Here is a 17,652-nt window from a genome sequence, read left to right on the forward strand (position 1 = left end):
GCCAGAGGAAGCAGAAAAGTAACACATTGGTTAAATATGGCAAACACATTCAGAAAGCACATTAGAACTTTCCAGGAAAGAAGAAATCTGAAGGGAGCTTTACTATAAAATTTGGCAACAGACATGGTAACAGAGAATTATGAGATCCTGAAAGAGATATCTGGCTGATGTGTGAATAGAAAGAAAAGCAGAGACTTTAAAGGTGTTCGTGGATGGACGCTGTATGGGTGACTTTTGACTCTCTCAAAAGAGAGTTTGTAAGGTCATGTCTTTGCTGCAAAGCATACTGAGTGACAGCATAGACAAGCATAAGTGAAAATTGATACCCTGCAAAGACATACTCAGATTCCTACATCCATTTTGCTGCTGTCTTCTCTTATGTAAGATGTTCAGGAATTTTCCAGGTTGCAGCATCTTACAGCTTTTCATCCTGCTGTGGTCTCAGTTGCTATGGCAATTCCTGCTCAGTCTTTTGCCAAACCTGTTCTTTCTGGTACACATACAGAAGAGACACTGGCACAGCAGCTCATCAGACTGAGCCACTTCTGGGGACAGGCTTCAGGTTTTTGTCTGCAGCCTTTATACCAGGAGCTGGCAAAGCATGGGCTTGTTTGGAACAAGCCTGTGCTCAGTGCTGGCATTCAGGCCATTTTCTTGCTGGAGGAGAGCATGCAGATCTGGACCATGAAGCGTGACGGAGGGTGTGTTGGCAGCAGCTTGTCATGTAGAGAAACAGTAGTGCTTTTTGTCAAGGCGACCACAGGGATTGCCTAGAGGGGTAATGCTGGTAGATGAGGACTGGGTTCCCCCAGTGCTGAACTCTCCATCTATAGTACTGCTTTTCCCCTCATCTATCCTCCCACAAACCAGCATACATTCTTAGTGCTTGCTAAAAAATTAGCCCAGTGCACGTTTGCCAGTAGAAGAGCCTAATGTGCTTGATCACAGAATCACAAAATCACAGAATCACAGAATGGTTGGGGTTGGAAGGGACCTCTGGAGATCATCTAGCCCAACCCACCTGCTAAAGCAGGTACATCTAGAGCAGATCACACAGGAGTATGTCCAGGCAGGTTTTGAATGTCTCCAGAGAAAGAGACTCCACAACCCCTCTGGGCAGCCTGTTCCAGTGCTCTGGCACCCCCAATGTAACAAAGTTTCTCCTCATTTTTAGATGAAACCTCCTGTGCCTAAGCCTATGCCTGTTGCCCCTCATCCTATCATTGGGCAACACTGAAAGGAGTCTGGTCCCATCCTCTTGACACCCACCCTTGAGATATTTATAAGCATAAATAAGATCCCAAATATACTCAGGCCCCATCCAGCAGATCTCATGCTCTGCCTGCTTGTGTGTGAGATCACATCTCAAACCTGGAAATGTGGAATCCTGTCCTGGACATCGTGACCCTTCCTGAGTTTGCCACATATTGACAGTGAAGTCAAACACCTAACAGGGCTCCATACATTGATAGCTCTCCTCCAGTAAGCAAGGATGGACTGGTTTACACAGTGAGACAGCATGGCACAGATATAAGGCAATGCCGAAGGACAGAGGAGATCCTCATGTCAGCAGTAATTGGGCACAGGCTGTTTCCTGGGGTGAAAATCACCACCATAGCCAATAAAGAACTCAATATACATTAGTAGAAATCAAGATATGGTCAACATCTTACAATGGAATGGGAGTAAGTGGCAGAGCAAAGCTTTGTGTTAAGCGTAGAAATGTTTGGGCTAGTGATGACTTTGGTTACAGATCTTCTGGAGACTCAGTAACTATTTCTTACAAGAGATTGAAGACGGCCTTTGTTGAGTTAACACACTCAGTCATGATTGGCTTTTAGGAATTATGGCCTCTCTGAAGAGTAACTTCTACTCCAAACCATGTATGGAAAGGAGTTTGTGACAGGTGGTTCCTGGCAAAGACTTGACACAAGTCACTTCGAGAACACAGCACTCCTCCTCCCCAATGCAGATTCCTCCAGAAACACCTTCTTGATTTAAACTAGAAGCATCTCATCAATTTGTAAATTTTTTTTGAGATGTCTTGATAAAGTACTGTCTACAGCAAGGATAGCCTAAGATCAATGCAAAAAAACCCCCCATCAACATTAAAAACATGCAGCTTTCTGCTTCCATGCCACCTGGCAGAATGAGGAATCTACCAAAATCTGATTATCTACAATTGCTACTTTAACTGTGTACCATGCTCTGAAAGCTGACATGAAACACCCTCTTTGACGTAAAACATCCCCTGCTACAACCATCCAATTCAGTGGAGTTTTTTCCAGAGGAACCACTGGAATTTATAAGATGTCATCTCACCATTAAGAAACTGGAAAATGCAACTCCTAATGCTCAGCCCTATGAAACATAATTGTGGCTGTTTGTTTTTCTTCTTGATTGCAGAGACACTGAAGTATATGGAATTTTTGGTTTGGGGTAAGAATACTGAGTACAAATAGAGTACAAAGAACCAAAACTCAACAGTATAAGTGCTGCTTGTACCCAAGTTAGCAGGCCAATAGCTCTTTCATCAGATAGGGCTTGTCAGAATTTATTAGTTTAAATGACATCTCCAGGTAGTGGGAAATTAACTGTCAGCTATATGCAAAGCTCTGGAAAAGAAAGCTGTAGCAATGAAAAAAATTAAAACTTCATATCCACAGCAAACCATGACAAAGAAATGGTTCCAATATTACATAAAGCAAATTGCAGCTTGCTCTTGTAAAGTCTATTTAATATGTTTGATATAAATAACACATTAATTTATTTTTTTCTTACTGCTGAAAAAGGCAAACTGAAATATGTACATAAGCCATGAAGCTTTGATGGGTATCTGGAGACAGCAGTCATGTTTAGCAAAGTTTGATTTGCATTTATGCTGTATGCTACTACAAGTTGCTGCCTGTTTAGTTTTTCTATGGTGGCAGCAAATCAAAGCCTTATGGAACAGAGAACTTACTTATTGCCTGTAAATATCAGTGGGTCACCGGAAAAAAACAGCAAAACGTGGGAGCTATTAAGAAAGAGATCTTTCCTTTGTTGCATTTAAAAAAAAATACAAGAAAGAGAACTGAGAGGATTATACACATACAAAATCAAATGGTATGTGGTCCTACAAAAAAATAAGGCTGGTAGAAAAAAATCCACCTTTCTGTTTTTCTTGCTTTATCTTTCTATACTTTGAGGTGTTTTCTTATGGGCTTTGATAGAGAGTAAACACGCACTCTGTGGGCCAGATCTGATCTACATGCAATACTCCATTTTCAGAATAGTCAGAATCTAATATATTTTTAGATAGTTTTTGGCACTCATGGCTAGGAAAGGAAGTTTCTGATCTCAGCAGATCCTGAGCTGGTTCAGAGCTGTCTTGTTGACTCTAATGGCTGTATAAAACATTTGTTTATGAGCAACTGAGAAGACACATTTCTCTATACTGAGAAAACTGCAGCTATGTTCACACCATTCATAAAACATTACAGCTCCGTTGTTCCCTGTCAAACATAACTCTTAGTACCGATTCTGTGTAAAACATATCACTTAATACCAAAGATTTTTGTGATTCTTCTGTGTGTACAGAATGAAATCCATTTGAGAAGCACACAAAAAAAAAAGGTATCTGTCTCTTCAGAATTTTTATTTGTAGGAGCCTGATTCTGTAAGCACAACCAGAGCTCTTGCTGGCATTTGACCACAACTGGCTGTTGAGGTACTCTGAAGTGTATGCTTAAGCAATTCGACAGAACGCACTCCTGTACTAAATGTTAATCAAGAGAAGATGAATTCTAAATCAAGGCCTAAGAAGGGAATTTTGTGATGGTTTGTACTAGAAGTTTCATTGTGGTTCAAGATGCCCTTTGCACAACCCTAAGAACTGAAAATAGAGTTGTGAAGAGTTATCAATATAGCTTCTGCAGAAGGCTGATGTGACTGTTCCCTCTGTCCGTCTTCAACTTAACAGTCTGTCTGAGCCCGTCTGAGAAGAAGTTAAATTTTTGCAGTAATTGTGCATGGGGACACAGGTGTCAGTGTAAGAAACTTGGGATTGATCACTTTCAACGGGGCCAAACAACTTCCTTTTTGTACTTCATTTCAATATATAGGTCTTATTACTAATGTAATACTGTATTATAATTGAAATCATATAAATTAAAAGCAACGTCTACTTCTCTAAAAGAAAAAAAATGAGGAGGTTTCAAGTAAGAAACAATTCATTAATTATAACTTAGATATGTAGTTATTAGCCACATGTACAAAACAGCAGAACAGATATGCTACATCTGAGGCTGTGCTGCAGGGTTTGTTGTTGATGCTTCTTACTGGATATTTACTTCCCAAAACTTTAAGTGGCACCCCTGAGGTGTAGGATGTTCTTTCATCAGTCAACTGCTTTGTGCTGGCCTGAGTGTTACTGTGTGTTACAATTGCATGCTAAGGCTATTTCTTCTCTGGACTTTGTTCTTTTCATGGTAGCCACAGACTAGGCTCTGCCATGCAACTTCACTTAAGCCTTTCTATTAAAATATCGACTCTGCATCCGCAATTTTTTTATATATATTCAAAGAAGAGGGGACCTTATTGTCATCCAGAAACGTTTCTGCGTGGAAGGACTATTTGGTGAGTGCATTGGCATGATGGTCCCATTCTGTCACCAGGAAACTCCCTGCCTTGTACAAAACAAGTTGTTCATAAATTGTCTCTTTGAAAACAATGCAAATTTCCCCCTAGGTTTAACTACGCAGTTTCTTAGTCCTCTGTGGTATTCCTTTCCAACAAGCATTGCCAAACTATGTTCTTATCTTCACTTTTACTGCCTCCTTACCACGAGCAGTAACCAAATGCAAAAGGCAAACAGTTTCTTCCCCAAGATCCAGCATCTATGTGTAAGCTTGGATGCAGCAGGTGGAGACACACAGGGGAGCACAAGGGCACAATGGAACAATAGTGGCCAGTGCCATGATTTCAGCATCCCACAGCTGTCCCACCCACTGCAAGGTTTTTCTCAAAGGGGGGGATGATGACAAAAGAGAGATTTGAAGGAAGACAATGAGACAGTTTTGCTGATGTTTACAGGGAGCTGCTCCTGTATGTGAGCAGCAGCATGGAAGAAAGCACAAAGGTGCTTGTGTGACAACATTAGCAACTGAGTGACAGAGCTAGCGTCGCCCATGGCAGCACGGAGCCTGGAGTTGATATCACGAGGGTTACTTGAGAGGATGGTCAGTCAAACTGTGATTTTTGAATAGCTGAGTGCACATCCAATATGCATCATCTCTGCCACATTTCGCTCCAACCATATTTTCATTCCCACTGCTGCCACTGATTGTTTATCAAAATGCCCCTCGGTGTTGTGAACTTATTGCTCCTCAGTAAATGCCGTCTGCTTGCCCCTGTTTTTCTTGGAAATAAGATGTGAAACTTCAGAGTGCCTCCCTTATGAGGAAAGGCTCAGGGAGCTGGGTCTCTTTAGCTTGGAGAAGAGCAGACTGAGGGGTGACCTCATTAATGTTTATAAATATGTAAAGGGTGAGTGTCACGAGGATGGAGCCAGGCTCTTCTCAGTGACAACCAATGATAGGACAAGGGGCAATGGATACAAACTGGAACACAGGAGGTTCCATTTGAATTTGAGAAGAAAATTCTTCATGGTGAGGGTGCCAGAGCACTGGAACAGGCTGCCCAGGGGTGTTGTGGAGTCTCCTTCTCTGGAGACATTCAAAACCCATCTGGACACATTCCTGTGTAACCTCATCTATGTGTTTCTGCTCTGGTGGGGGGATGGGACTCGATGATCTTTCGAGGTCCCTTCCAGTCCCTAACATTCTGTGATTCACTGTAGACATCAACAGTCTGTTCTAGGGATTCCCAGACTTCTTTACACAATCCTGACTGTCAGTAACAACTTACTTTTTGCCTTCAGAATCCATCTTTGCTTGTGGGTTCTGGCATTTGAATATCAGAATGTTTAAGCATCAACTTAAATTGGAAATAATTCAGTTTTCAGAATCATCCATGGTATATAGAGTTCCTAGCAGGTTGATCTACACTTGGTAACAAACATTTTTAAAAGGGACACAATGAAGTTATTTGCATACACATGTTTTGTACTGATAGCTATGCATGCAACAGCATGGTGTTTCATGTTTGGAAGCCAGCTTTCTGAGTAACATTCAGTTACACTGCTGAGTATGGAAGATGCTTCAGGCATCTCAGTTATATTGGTGCCAGCCATATTCCGTAAAGTATGTTCTGTGAACACCAAAATGGGTTCTTCCAGATCAGTACTGCTGTTTGAACTCGCTAAACTGCAGCAAAGACAAAAGATAAAGCAATTTATTTCCTGTGACCAATGTCTTGCAGCAGTTAGCTCACTCAGCGGACAATTACTATAAAGATTTACTCCTTAACATTCCCTCTTTGCCTCTCAGCAGTAGAAAAATTGAAGGCAAAACTTTTAATGTTGCAAGACAGCGGTGACTGTGCATTATTGCGATAGTATATCAGTGCTGACCTTCATCCTTTACACAAAAAGCATCATATTGGTCATTCACAAAGCGATCGGTTTCAATTTTAACATCAATGGCTTTCACGCTCTGCTGTTTGCTGCCCGTCTTTCTGCATATAATTGTCCTAAAATAAAGAAGAAGAAAAAAATAATCAGAAATCTTCTGGAGTTGTACATGCAGGTGAAATTTGGAGATCTTTTATCACAGTAGTCAGGCTTTAGCCTCATCTTAACTCTTTAAGAGTTGGCACATAAGGCACTAGTGTGGGAAGAACCATGAAAAAAGCTAAGGCAGAATTAGAAGTAATTAAAAAAAAATGTTTGCTGCAGATCAGTTCACAATATATGAAGCAATAAAGAATGTTTATCTAAATATATTCTATAATACTTCTAAACATCAGACCAAGTCTCGTAGTATTTAAGGCCACATTTTGCTCTCACATTCCAGTAATACATATTCCTACTGATGGCACCTGGTTAAAAATTATTAGAAAACTCAAGATTTGGTCTGAAAGATTATAAATCATTAACATTTTACATTAAAAGACCATTAAGGTTGCATATTTAACTGCTCAAAAGCTAACACATGCAAGCTCAGAAAATTAATCTTGACTTCTTGGAAGAAAAACTGTGATTTTTTTTATCAGTAATTCCATGCCTTTGTGTAAACTCTATTTCTTCTGGTTTGATACTCAGCAGTACCTAATCCATCCTGTTGCCCTTCATAGGCTTGAACAAAGGTAATAAATCTGTATTTGCTTTTACAACTGTGTAGATGCTAAACGTGAAGGAAGAGATTACTAATTATTTCTTCTCTCATCTACTGTCTGCTTAAAACTAACAAATAGAATACAGTTTGTTGTAGAAAACACTGGTTTTATGGTTACATCAAAGTCTATAAAGGCTATAAAAGCTACTTCAGCCCAAATTTTTGCAGCTGGATATTAATGGTGCGGGGTTTATTTTTTGTGGACAGCAGGTTTGTAGAAGAATTGCACAGTCAGCTATTTTAGCGAAAGCGAGACAAAAATGCTTTCCACAGAGGAATCCTTCCAGTGGAGGAAATTCATCATTTTGTATCGTACAATGGCAGAACTAATTTTGTTGTCAGTCTCGCACTCAATTCAGGGAATAAAATAAATGTTGACTAACTGCCCATTCACTGAGCATGGAAAAGATCCAGTGAAAACCCAGCATTTGATCATGCACTTAATTGCTAAATAACAATTGATTTACATAAGTGTGCTGAATTACAGTTGTACAGACCATCTTCATTCTGGCATGTGTTAGCTTTTAAGCATTTAAATATGCAACTTTAATGTTCATGTAATGTAAACAAACAAAAGCAACATGAAACAAGCCATATGGTGGTGGTCACGCATACATACAAGAATGGTTCTTACCACACATGTGCTCTGGAAAACGACATGAGGTCATCCCCTATCAAAGCCCCTTTATGATTTTGAATCAAATATGCTTCTTTTATAAGGAAGACAACCCTTGATTTTTTTTTTTTTTGGGGGGTGAGGTGGGTCACTTGAAGGACAATATTTTCCATAAAAGTTTAAAATCAAGTTCTCTTAGAATTTAACGCATTTAAAGTCTGAATCCTCTAAGTCATTGCTGACACAGGCACCTAGACAAAATTTACTTGATCTGCCAAAGTGAGTTCAGATGACTGGGAGGATCAGGCCATCAATTAGAAAATACTTGTATGCATTCACATCTTGTTCCACTAGATCTTACAAGGCTGATGTGAATGCAACAGTTATGTGTCCCTTCAAAAAGTGACTTACCAACATTAATCTTTCCCATAATTGCTCACTCACTTAGGTACTCAGATCAGGTATGCCTGGCAACACTGAATAGACAAATACTGACATGTACAATGAATTACAAGTTTGTAGTTAGCAGAATATATTGATTAGTTAGTTAATTTTAAGAGCATTTTTTAGCAGCTATCTAATAAGACCAGACTTACAAAGATGTGTCTTGCATATAAATTTAATGTTAAATACAAAAGTTTTAAAGGATGCTAAGATTTTTTAAAATTCCATATTTTATTTAAAATTCTGTATTTTATTTTGATTTTATTTAAAATTCTGTATTCTGTATACCTATTAAAATATGTATTTCTCACTAAACTTTTTTCTACATGCAGTTTAAAAATTGTTCCTCCTATCCCTTTTTTAACTACAACAGACTAGACCCTGGTTAATCTTCTCCTTAGGACTTTAATTTGAATTTTTGTCATATTAAAATTGACCTGATTAAAACTGCAAACATTCTAATGTAATTCTTCTGAGATTAGATAAATCTTTAGGAAAAAAAAATCAATTTCATCTCTCCCATTCCTCCTTCTCTGTCAGTAGTTTCCTACCACAAGCTCAATCCTGCAAGCTCCAAACATCTTCAGTAAGCTGTTATTACTGCTGCTGAAAGGAGCATCAAGACTGCTCAGCATTTCTCAGTAGTAGGTCTAATGAGCAGACCTGCAACACCATTGGCATAGAAATAGTCTCTTTGTAGCCAGTAGGACTCCAGGTATGACTAAAATTACACAATAACAATATTTTCTCCGAGTTCTTGAGGGTGGGTATATGTTTCCCTAAATCCTAAAATGCTAGGTTTTCATCTGTAATTATGGATTAAATGCATAAGTACACTTTTGTCTCAGTTCTAAAAGGTAGGTATTGATGCTTTTAACTTTGTTACATTTTTCATTTGAGGACAAAAAAACGGCTATCAATTCAGAACTCCATGTATTTTAAAACTTCTTCAGCAACAGCATTGCCATGCTGAAACAAAAAAATCGTACATTTTTCCTGTCTTTCCAGCACTTCAATGAGAGGTTGTGGAAATGTATTGTGTAGTTCATTTCTTTACTATTTTGAATTGTTGCACTGGAGTGTGCATCATGGCTGAGAGAATGCCACAAATTTTGTACTTATTTTAGGGGTACATCCACCTACTCAGCCATTTAGAAGAATGTAGTCATGCAGAGAATGTTAATGCTATTTATTGCTACTTTCGTGTAATAATTGAATTTAAACAGACTTGCTCATTACTCAGCATTCATTGTAATCTGATGTTTAGAGCAATGTAATGCATGATTTTGTACCTTGTATTTAAGAAACAATTGCAATTTTATTTTTCCTTCTATGGATATCTCTTATGAAAGTACACATGCTGAGAAGAAACATACTGACTTCAGAAGGCGGATCATCCCTTATTATCCTGTATATTTAATACACATCTTGAAACGTCCACGTGTCCCTGAAAATTATTTTTATGTGGCCATGAAATCACCATCACATTATAAAAATCAGTCACGCATACTGTCACTATAGACCATGTAAATGCCATACACTATCAGTAAGGTAAAAATACAGTTGGGAAAGGAAGGGTTTTAGTGGCGTTGACAACAACCCCTCCTCTCTGATGGAAAGTGGGAGCATGCCTGATGATGTCTCCTCTGGTTCCTTGACAAGCCAAGCCAAAAACTATCACGAATATTCTGAGTCCACTGCTACCCAGCCTAGAAGGACAAACTGCTCCATGATGCCTCTTGTCCTCTCAAGTGAGAAAACAAGAGACCATGGAGACTCTGTGCTATGTTGAACCTCAGCTTAATTCCTGCTGCATGATAAAATTCATCCAACTAAGAACAATTAACAGTCCTTCCTCTGTATCTACAATGAAAGATCAGAGGGTGGCCAAGCTGATAATTGTTTTCCTGTGACATAACTCAAATATTGCATTTATCATGTGCACACACAAGGAGAAAATTTATTATATAGCACAATAAGGTATGAACTAGACTTCCTAGAAGCCTTCATTAATTTTTTTCCTAATCCATTATGTAACCAATGAGTAATTAGTATATTTCACACTTCACCTAATTCCTCTATTAAAAGAAGGAAATAGCAGAAAAGCTGGCATGAATAGTATTTATTTCACAATATGCCATAATGTCATTACGTAATATGTTATGAAATATATCATAATGATACACTCAAGCCATATAATGATATCTAATTTTATGTATTGTATATATGCATCTACAATAAATACATATAATAAACACATAATACTTATATATAAATTATATATTTTTTTGATAGTAGTATCCACCAGTACTTCTACTTTCTAAGATAATTACGTAGCAGTTTTATAATACTTAAATTTTTCAGTAAACCCAAGTTAAAACATATGATGTTAACAGCTGAGTTTATATGGCATAGCGTGATCCACAGAAACCAGTAGGTGTGACTGGGATCCTTTGTAGTCGCTACTTTATCTGCCAGTTGATTGTGAGTTTTGTGGTCTTAGTCAATAAATTCACTGAACTGAGTCAGAATGGTCTTATGACATTTATTCATAGTAGCATGATCTTGCATATTAATATATTCGACTCAGAAGAACATCATCAACAATGTGTTAGTTGAAACACTGTGAAAGTCTGATTCACAACATAATATAACAAGAATTCCCTAATTAGAAAGTTAAAAACTTCATCACTTTTCTTAGTCAAGATAAATCTTTAACATCCTATGCTAATTTTTTTCACGGGTCAGCTTTACCACTTGTGTTTCAGTAACTAGGTGAGAGGAAAAAAAACAGTAGTCTTGAAGCCAAACTAAGGGATTTTTATTCTTAGTCTTTCCCTTCTGTAGTTTGGGAAACTGCAAATTATAAAGCTGGCTCTGATGAGAAATAAAATATAAATGACATGTTCACGATTACCAAAGGGAAGAAAATTTCTCTGAAAAGTCATGAAGTGGAGCACAGGTGGGCTTTGGAAAGTCCATTGACTGGGAACTATAGAGGCTAATTTTGGCTGGATGCGGCCCAAAGAAAGCAGCTCCTAAGTGTGACATGAAGACATTCCAACAGCAATACTGCCACTGGAAATGTCAAAAGGAGGTCTTACCCAGGCAGAACCAATATCCTTTAGATTCTTAAAAATATACACCAAAATGCAGCCTTTTGTACTTAAAATTGTACGTATGACTACTGCAATAGTAAGGCCTCTGTTCATTAAATAAATATGGCTCATTCGTGCAGATTTTCATACTGTAGCTTAGTACGAAAGATTTTATATAGCCATTTTACTATAATATCACTATGTACATAAAATTTGAACATTCTTAGTGCATGTAGAGGAGGATTGTGTTGCTTCCTGGTCTGGACTAGTGGGGTGCTCAAAGATATGTCAAGTGTCACTATAAAGTTGGTTTTACCCAATTTCTTTTTAGGAACTCCAGTTTAATCCATGGCTTTCATAAGAGATGTTATTGATTAGTTATCAAAGCATTTAAAAAATTTAAAAAAAATGCTGAATGCTATTAATTTACAAAGAGGCACAATGCGCAGACAGAGAGCTCTCAGATAGGACAAAACGTTACAGAGATTCTAAAAAAAGGAGCAAAATATGAAAAGTTCTTTTGAAAATTAGAAAATCAACCTCGTTAGAACTAATTGGCAAGTTAAAATCTTGGTATTAGTCCCTCTTGTGCATTTGCTAAGAGTGAACATATCCCCTTTCTGCCATCATTTTGCTAGGCTAAACAAACTGATGGCCTTTAATAACTTCTGATAGGTGAGGTGTTTTGTTGGACTGATCCTGGTCTGAAGTCATCCCTTCTGAGTTTGGGTGCCAAGAATTATTACATTGCACTATTGCAAGTGGTGCCTTCCCAGTGCCTCATTGAGGCCCTTTGGTACTGTCCTCTCTCTGAAAGAGCTGCTGGATGACCTTTAGGAGGACTGTGTTTAATTTTTTTCACAAATTTTGTGTGAGTTATATAATTATTTTATTTTATTTTATTTTATTTATGACAGGCTCACTGCTGTCCTGTGTTCTATGACTACACCCAGCTCTTTCTCCTGCTCTGCCTTTTCCAGCTAATCACAGTATCACAGTATGTTTGGGATTGGAAGGGACCTCAAAAGATCATCTAGTCCAATCCCCCTGCTGGAGCAGGAACGCCTAGGTGAGGTGGCACAGGAACATGTCCAGGTGGGTCTTGAATGTCTCCAGAGAAGGAGACTCCACAACCTCCCTGGGCAGCCTGTTCCAGTGCCTGTCACCCTTACTGAGAAGAAGTTTTTTCTCAAATTTAAGTGGAACCTCTTGTGTTCCAGCTTGATCCCATTACCCCTTGTCCTATCATTGTTTGCCAACGAGAAGAGCCTGGCTCCATCCTCATGGCACTCACCCTTTATATATTTATAAACATTAATAAGGTCACCCCTCAGTCTCCTCTTCTCCAAACTAAAGAGACCCAGCTCCCTCAGCCTTTCCTCATAAGGGAGGTGCTCCACTCCCTTAATCATCTTTGTTGCCCTACGCTGGACCCTCTCCAGCAGTTCCCTGTCCTTCTTGAACTGAGGGGCCCAGAACCGGACACAATATTCCAGATGTGGTCTCACCAGGGCAGAGTAGAGGGGAAGGAGGACCTCTCTTGATCTACTAACCACCCCCCTTCTAATACACCCCAGGATGCCATTGGCCTTCTTGGCCACAAGGGCACAGTGCTGGCTCATGGTCATCCTGTTGTCCACCAGGACCCCCAGGTCCCTTTCCCCTACACTGCTCTCTAATATGTAATTTCCCAACCTATACTGGAACCTGGGGTTGTTCCTGCCCAGATGCAGGACTCTACACTTTTCCTTGTTAAATTTCATTAGGTTATTCCCCGCCCAACTCTCTAGCCTGTCCAGGTCTCGCTGGATGGCAGCACAGCCTTCTGGCGTGTCAGCCCCTCCTCCCAGCTTAGTGTCATCAGCAAACTTGCTGATAGTACACTCTATTCCCTCGTCTAAATCGTTAATGAATATATTGAATAATATTGGCCCCAGTACAGACCCCTGAGGCACTCCACTAGATACTGGCCTCCAACTAGACTCCGCACCATTGACTACCACTCTCTGGCTTCTCTCCTTAAGCCAGTTCGTAACCCACCTCACTACTCTGTTGTCTAGGCCACACCTCCTCAACTTAGCTGTGATGATGCTGTGGGAGACTGTGTCAAAGGCTTTACTGAAGTCAAGGTAGACCACATCCACAGCTCTGCCATCATCCATCCACCTTGTTACATTCTCAGAAAAGGCTATGAGGTTGGTCAAGCATGACTTACCCTTGGTAAAGCCATGCTGACTGCCCCTAATAACCCTCTTATCCCTGATATGCCTTGAGATGGCACCAAGGATAAGCTGTTTCATTACTTTCCCAGGGACAGAGGTGAGGCTGACCGGTCTATAATTACCCGGGTCCTCCTTCTTGCCCTTTTTGAAGATTGGAGTGACATTTGCTTTCCTCCAATCCTCGGGCACCTCTCCCATTTCCCAAGACTTGGCAAAGATGATGGAGAGCAGTCCAGCAATGACCTCAGCCAGCTCCCTCAGCACCCGTGGATGCATCCCATCTGGACCCATGGATTTATGGATGTCCAGACTACTTAATTGCTCCTTAACCCAGTCCTCATCAACTAAAGCAAACTCCTCCATTGACCTGGCTTCATCCGGGGTCTCAGGGGTACAGGGCTCCCCAGGACAGCTAAGTGCTAGCTTAAGGTAGAAATTCCTTTTAGACTTCAGGTAATACTGTTACATCGCACCCCATTTCTGTTACTCCATCTCTGAAATGAGGCTTACTTTCGTGTTCAGTATTGTGGTTTTCCTTGGTCTTAACAATGAGTTCTAAGCCTTTGGCATCAATGAATTTCACTGGCATACCCCTACCTTTCGTGCCGAAGTTTTGCTAAAGCCCTCAAATTTCTTAAAAAAGAACCTCCCAGTAAAAATACAATGTAAAAATGTGAGTCTCAGCTAAATAAATGGCTACTCTAAGGACTTTGATGCTAAAGTTCAGCAGATGGTGTTTTGGGTGCTTTTCCTAGAAAATCCATCAAAATGTATTTTCTTCTGTATGATGCTTTTCCTGAAAAAGTACATTTTCTAAAAAATTATTCAGTTATTGGGATATCTGATTTACAAGAACTATGTCTGTCATACTTTGCCCAGGCTGTCTTCTCAAGTTGTGCCAAGAAAAGATTTGCATTCCCCCCAAAGCCGATGCAAAGTGGCTCATGTCCACACTACTCAGTGATATCATTCCTTGGAGTAAACTGGCCATGTCCATACGTTAAATTCAAATCTCTTGACTGAACTTCATGTAGAAATCCATATTCCTGAAACACAATTAGTTTGTTTTTTCACTATATGAGAATTTCTGAGATGATCGACAAGAAACAATGAGAAGACAAAGTCATCTTCTATCAGAGCACGACACCAGCTGTGGTTTGCAAGACTAGAGTTTGTGACATGAAGGCACGTCAGAGTGCAAGACCTCCTCAGACAGTTTCATAAGCAATTTTAGCATTTTGAATTGGACCATGTCCTGTCAGCTATGTCTGGATTTTTCTCTTGAAGGGAATTAATTGACCTACTTCATCCACATGTCTGGGAGCAAATTCATATGTATTATCATCAGGTAGCTTGGGCACAGCCTCAAAATAAGACAGACAGCTTGCCAAACTGACATATCGTTAGGACTGCTTCTCTGCAAATAAGCAAGCGGGCCTGTTATAGCATGTACACGTGGACAGATTTCACAGGGCCCACAAGTTCAAGGGTTTACACACACACAGATGAGAGGACTGGCAAGGGTTAGTGGCTGACCCTTATTTTATTCCTTGCATATTGTTTTTTTCTTTCCCAAGAAACGTGCTGTTATTACCCTACTGCCAGATGTTGGGCAAGTCCCACAGAGTAGGCAGAAAAAGAAGTAGGTACTCTTGTGAAATATAATTTCTGAGTCTTATTATTACATTTCCCACTGGTGTCATCTGCAGTGAGGGCCCTGTTGTGTTTGACACTATAGAAGCATTCAATAGGAGTCAGTGCAAAACCCAAAGAGCTAACAAAAGGAAGGAAAAATAGAAATGAAGTAATTTCCCCAGCAGCAAACATCTGGTCTGTGGTCAGCCAAGAAAAGAACCCCAGTCTTCTGACTCCCACAGCAAGGCTTATGCTAGCTGACTCTGCTTGCTCACTCCCCTCTGAAATAAATCCTCCAGGGACTGGGTATGAACCAGCTTGGGGCAATTTCATGCAAATAAACAGGTTGACAGCCCTGCAGGAGGTCTATCATAGAACAGAAGGCCTATGCAGATCTTCAAAGCCCTTATAGAAGGGAGACATGGCTTCATTCTTTTGCAGATAAAGAGGGGTGGGATAGGGAATAGGACAGCTTCAGCTTTTCAGTCCTAGAAAAGTGATGGAAATGAGTAAATTTGCTAAGAATATCTTAATAGAAGCTGTTGAGGATGTTTACAAATTCTAAAATAAATAGCTGCTTTCCAATATTCTGTGCATAAGGCTGATCAGAAGAAAAATTGCATCATATTAACTTTAAACATTTTAAAAACCCCAGAAATTAACATAAGACCCTACAGGACTTGACACAAGGTTTTCCAGTATGACATCTGAATTCAAAAGATAGCAGTGAGAGCCCTTCAGAGATCTCTGCCACCTTTTTTTCATTTATATTATGGCAGATCGCTTGCTGGTTTTACTGACTCACTTGTCTGACATGCAAATAAGTTGTGAGAGTTTCATTTTTAGTATAAATAGCTATTAGGGCTCATCTGACAAATGAGACCTGCCTAACAACATTTCATTTCCTGAAATGTAACAATGTGTAATGCCTTATAAGTTACACATGTCAGGACTGACTTGTAAATGCTGGAAGAAATTACCTCCTCATCCTCTTACCCTTATCCACTTGTCAGTGGCTCTTCTCTAAGAAGTTCCCTAGCCTTTGGACCTGCCAGCGACTTGCCTGTGAGAAGAGCCCTGAACTCAGAATTCGGTTGGTTTGAACAACTGAAGGCGGAAGATAAAAACATTCCCTTATGCCTGTGAAAGAGGTTCTGGCCCAGGCTCCTCAAACCACAAAACCACCCAGTTTATTGTCTCTTTGGATTTGCTGGCAGGGATCTATTTGTTTAAGCAATTTCCATCCTACGTCTGTTGAAGTGAACCATATTTGTGAAGACCTGCTGCTTGGGCTAACCCGGTTTGGAGAGACTGAAGTGGATAAGAGAGCATAACATGAGCATTTCCACTAGCAGACTGGTGTCTTCTTCCAGCAGCACCACTCTCTGCAAAATGATGATTTTTAGCACCCTAACCAGCAGCTGGTTGCCCACCCTGTTCACTTCTGACTTAAAAGATACAAGAGACAAGTAGCTCTACCAGCACAGCTGAGGAGACAACAGTCACTGCAGTGGGCCAGGAAGAACCAGGTTGGTGTGAGCTGGGTGGCCACAACCTCATTGGGCCCAACAGCAGACATCCCATTATAATCTCAAAATCTGTACATATTTACATATGGATCCATATTTACATATGAATCACCAGAAATTTGACAGTCACCTAAATTGGGCCAGTTCTTCAGACTGAATTCTCATCTTTGCCAACATAAGAGGTTTAGCCCAGAGAGCAGGCAGTGTAAACATGCTCATGCTGGCTCAGTGATGTGCCTCAGTCATAACAGTAGAAACTCCCATGGGCTTCCAGCCCTTATTAGGATGTAAAAATAATAATTTTTAATAAAGTCATAATAATAAAGTAATAATTTTACTTTTTAATAAAGTAAAAATAATAATAAAGCCAATAGTGATTGATATATTTACTCGGAGTAGGATTGTAACTATTCACTAAGGCCATAAAATAGTCATCAGAAGTGAACAAATCACTGACTTGCACAAAACCTGGAAAATCAATCTAGAGGTGAAAAAGTCCTTACAGCTCTTCTAGAGCTTCTGTTCAGTTTTAAGTTTATGTGGTGGAAGAAGGACTGAACCATGTCAGAAAATCTGCAACACTATAGTGACTTTACTCACATCATTTGTTTCTGTTTACTTCTACTGTCAATGTCTAATCCATTTTCCTTCAGGGGAAAGACTAGGATACTTTCCAGGCACCAAAGAAATAAACCAAACTGCATTCTTCCTGAAATTAGGAACTTATTTTATCATGTTCCCTCCTATTCATCTACATCCTGATGTGCATGGTCCAAGAGGATATGGGAGAATATTAGACTAAAGCTCTGTGATCTGCACTGGACAACAGTCAGC

At 39.8% G+C, this 17,652-nt stretch overlaps 1 protein-coding gene across 1 annotated transcript in view; it reads right to left on the reverse strand.

The window, feature by feature from the left end:
- The window catches only part of SUSD5 (sushi domain containing 5), a gene marked incomplete at both ends in the record, with an annotated part of 44,206 nt that overhangs the window by 13,145 nt on the left and 13,409 nt on the right, over positions 1-17,652 (reverse strand). The window contains one exon of the mRNA XM_080340251.1: positions 6,512-6,630. Within this exon, the coding sequence (XP_080196377.1) occupies positions 6,512-6,630 (119 nt within the window). The remainder of the gene's footprint in view (positions 1-6,511; positions 6,631-17,652) is intronic.

This window comes from Nesoenas mayeri (genome assembly GCF_963082525.1).
Source record: "Nesoenas mayeri genome assembly, chromosome: 2".
In the NCBI taxonomy this organism is placed as follows: domain Eukaryota; kingdom Metazoa; phylum Chordata; class Aves; order Columbiformes; family Columbidae; genus Nesoenas; species Nesoenas mayeri.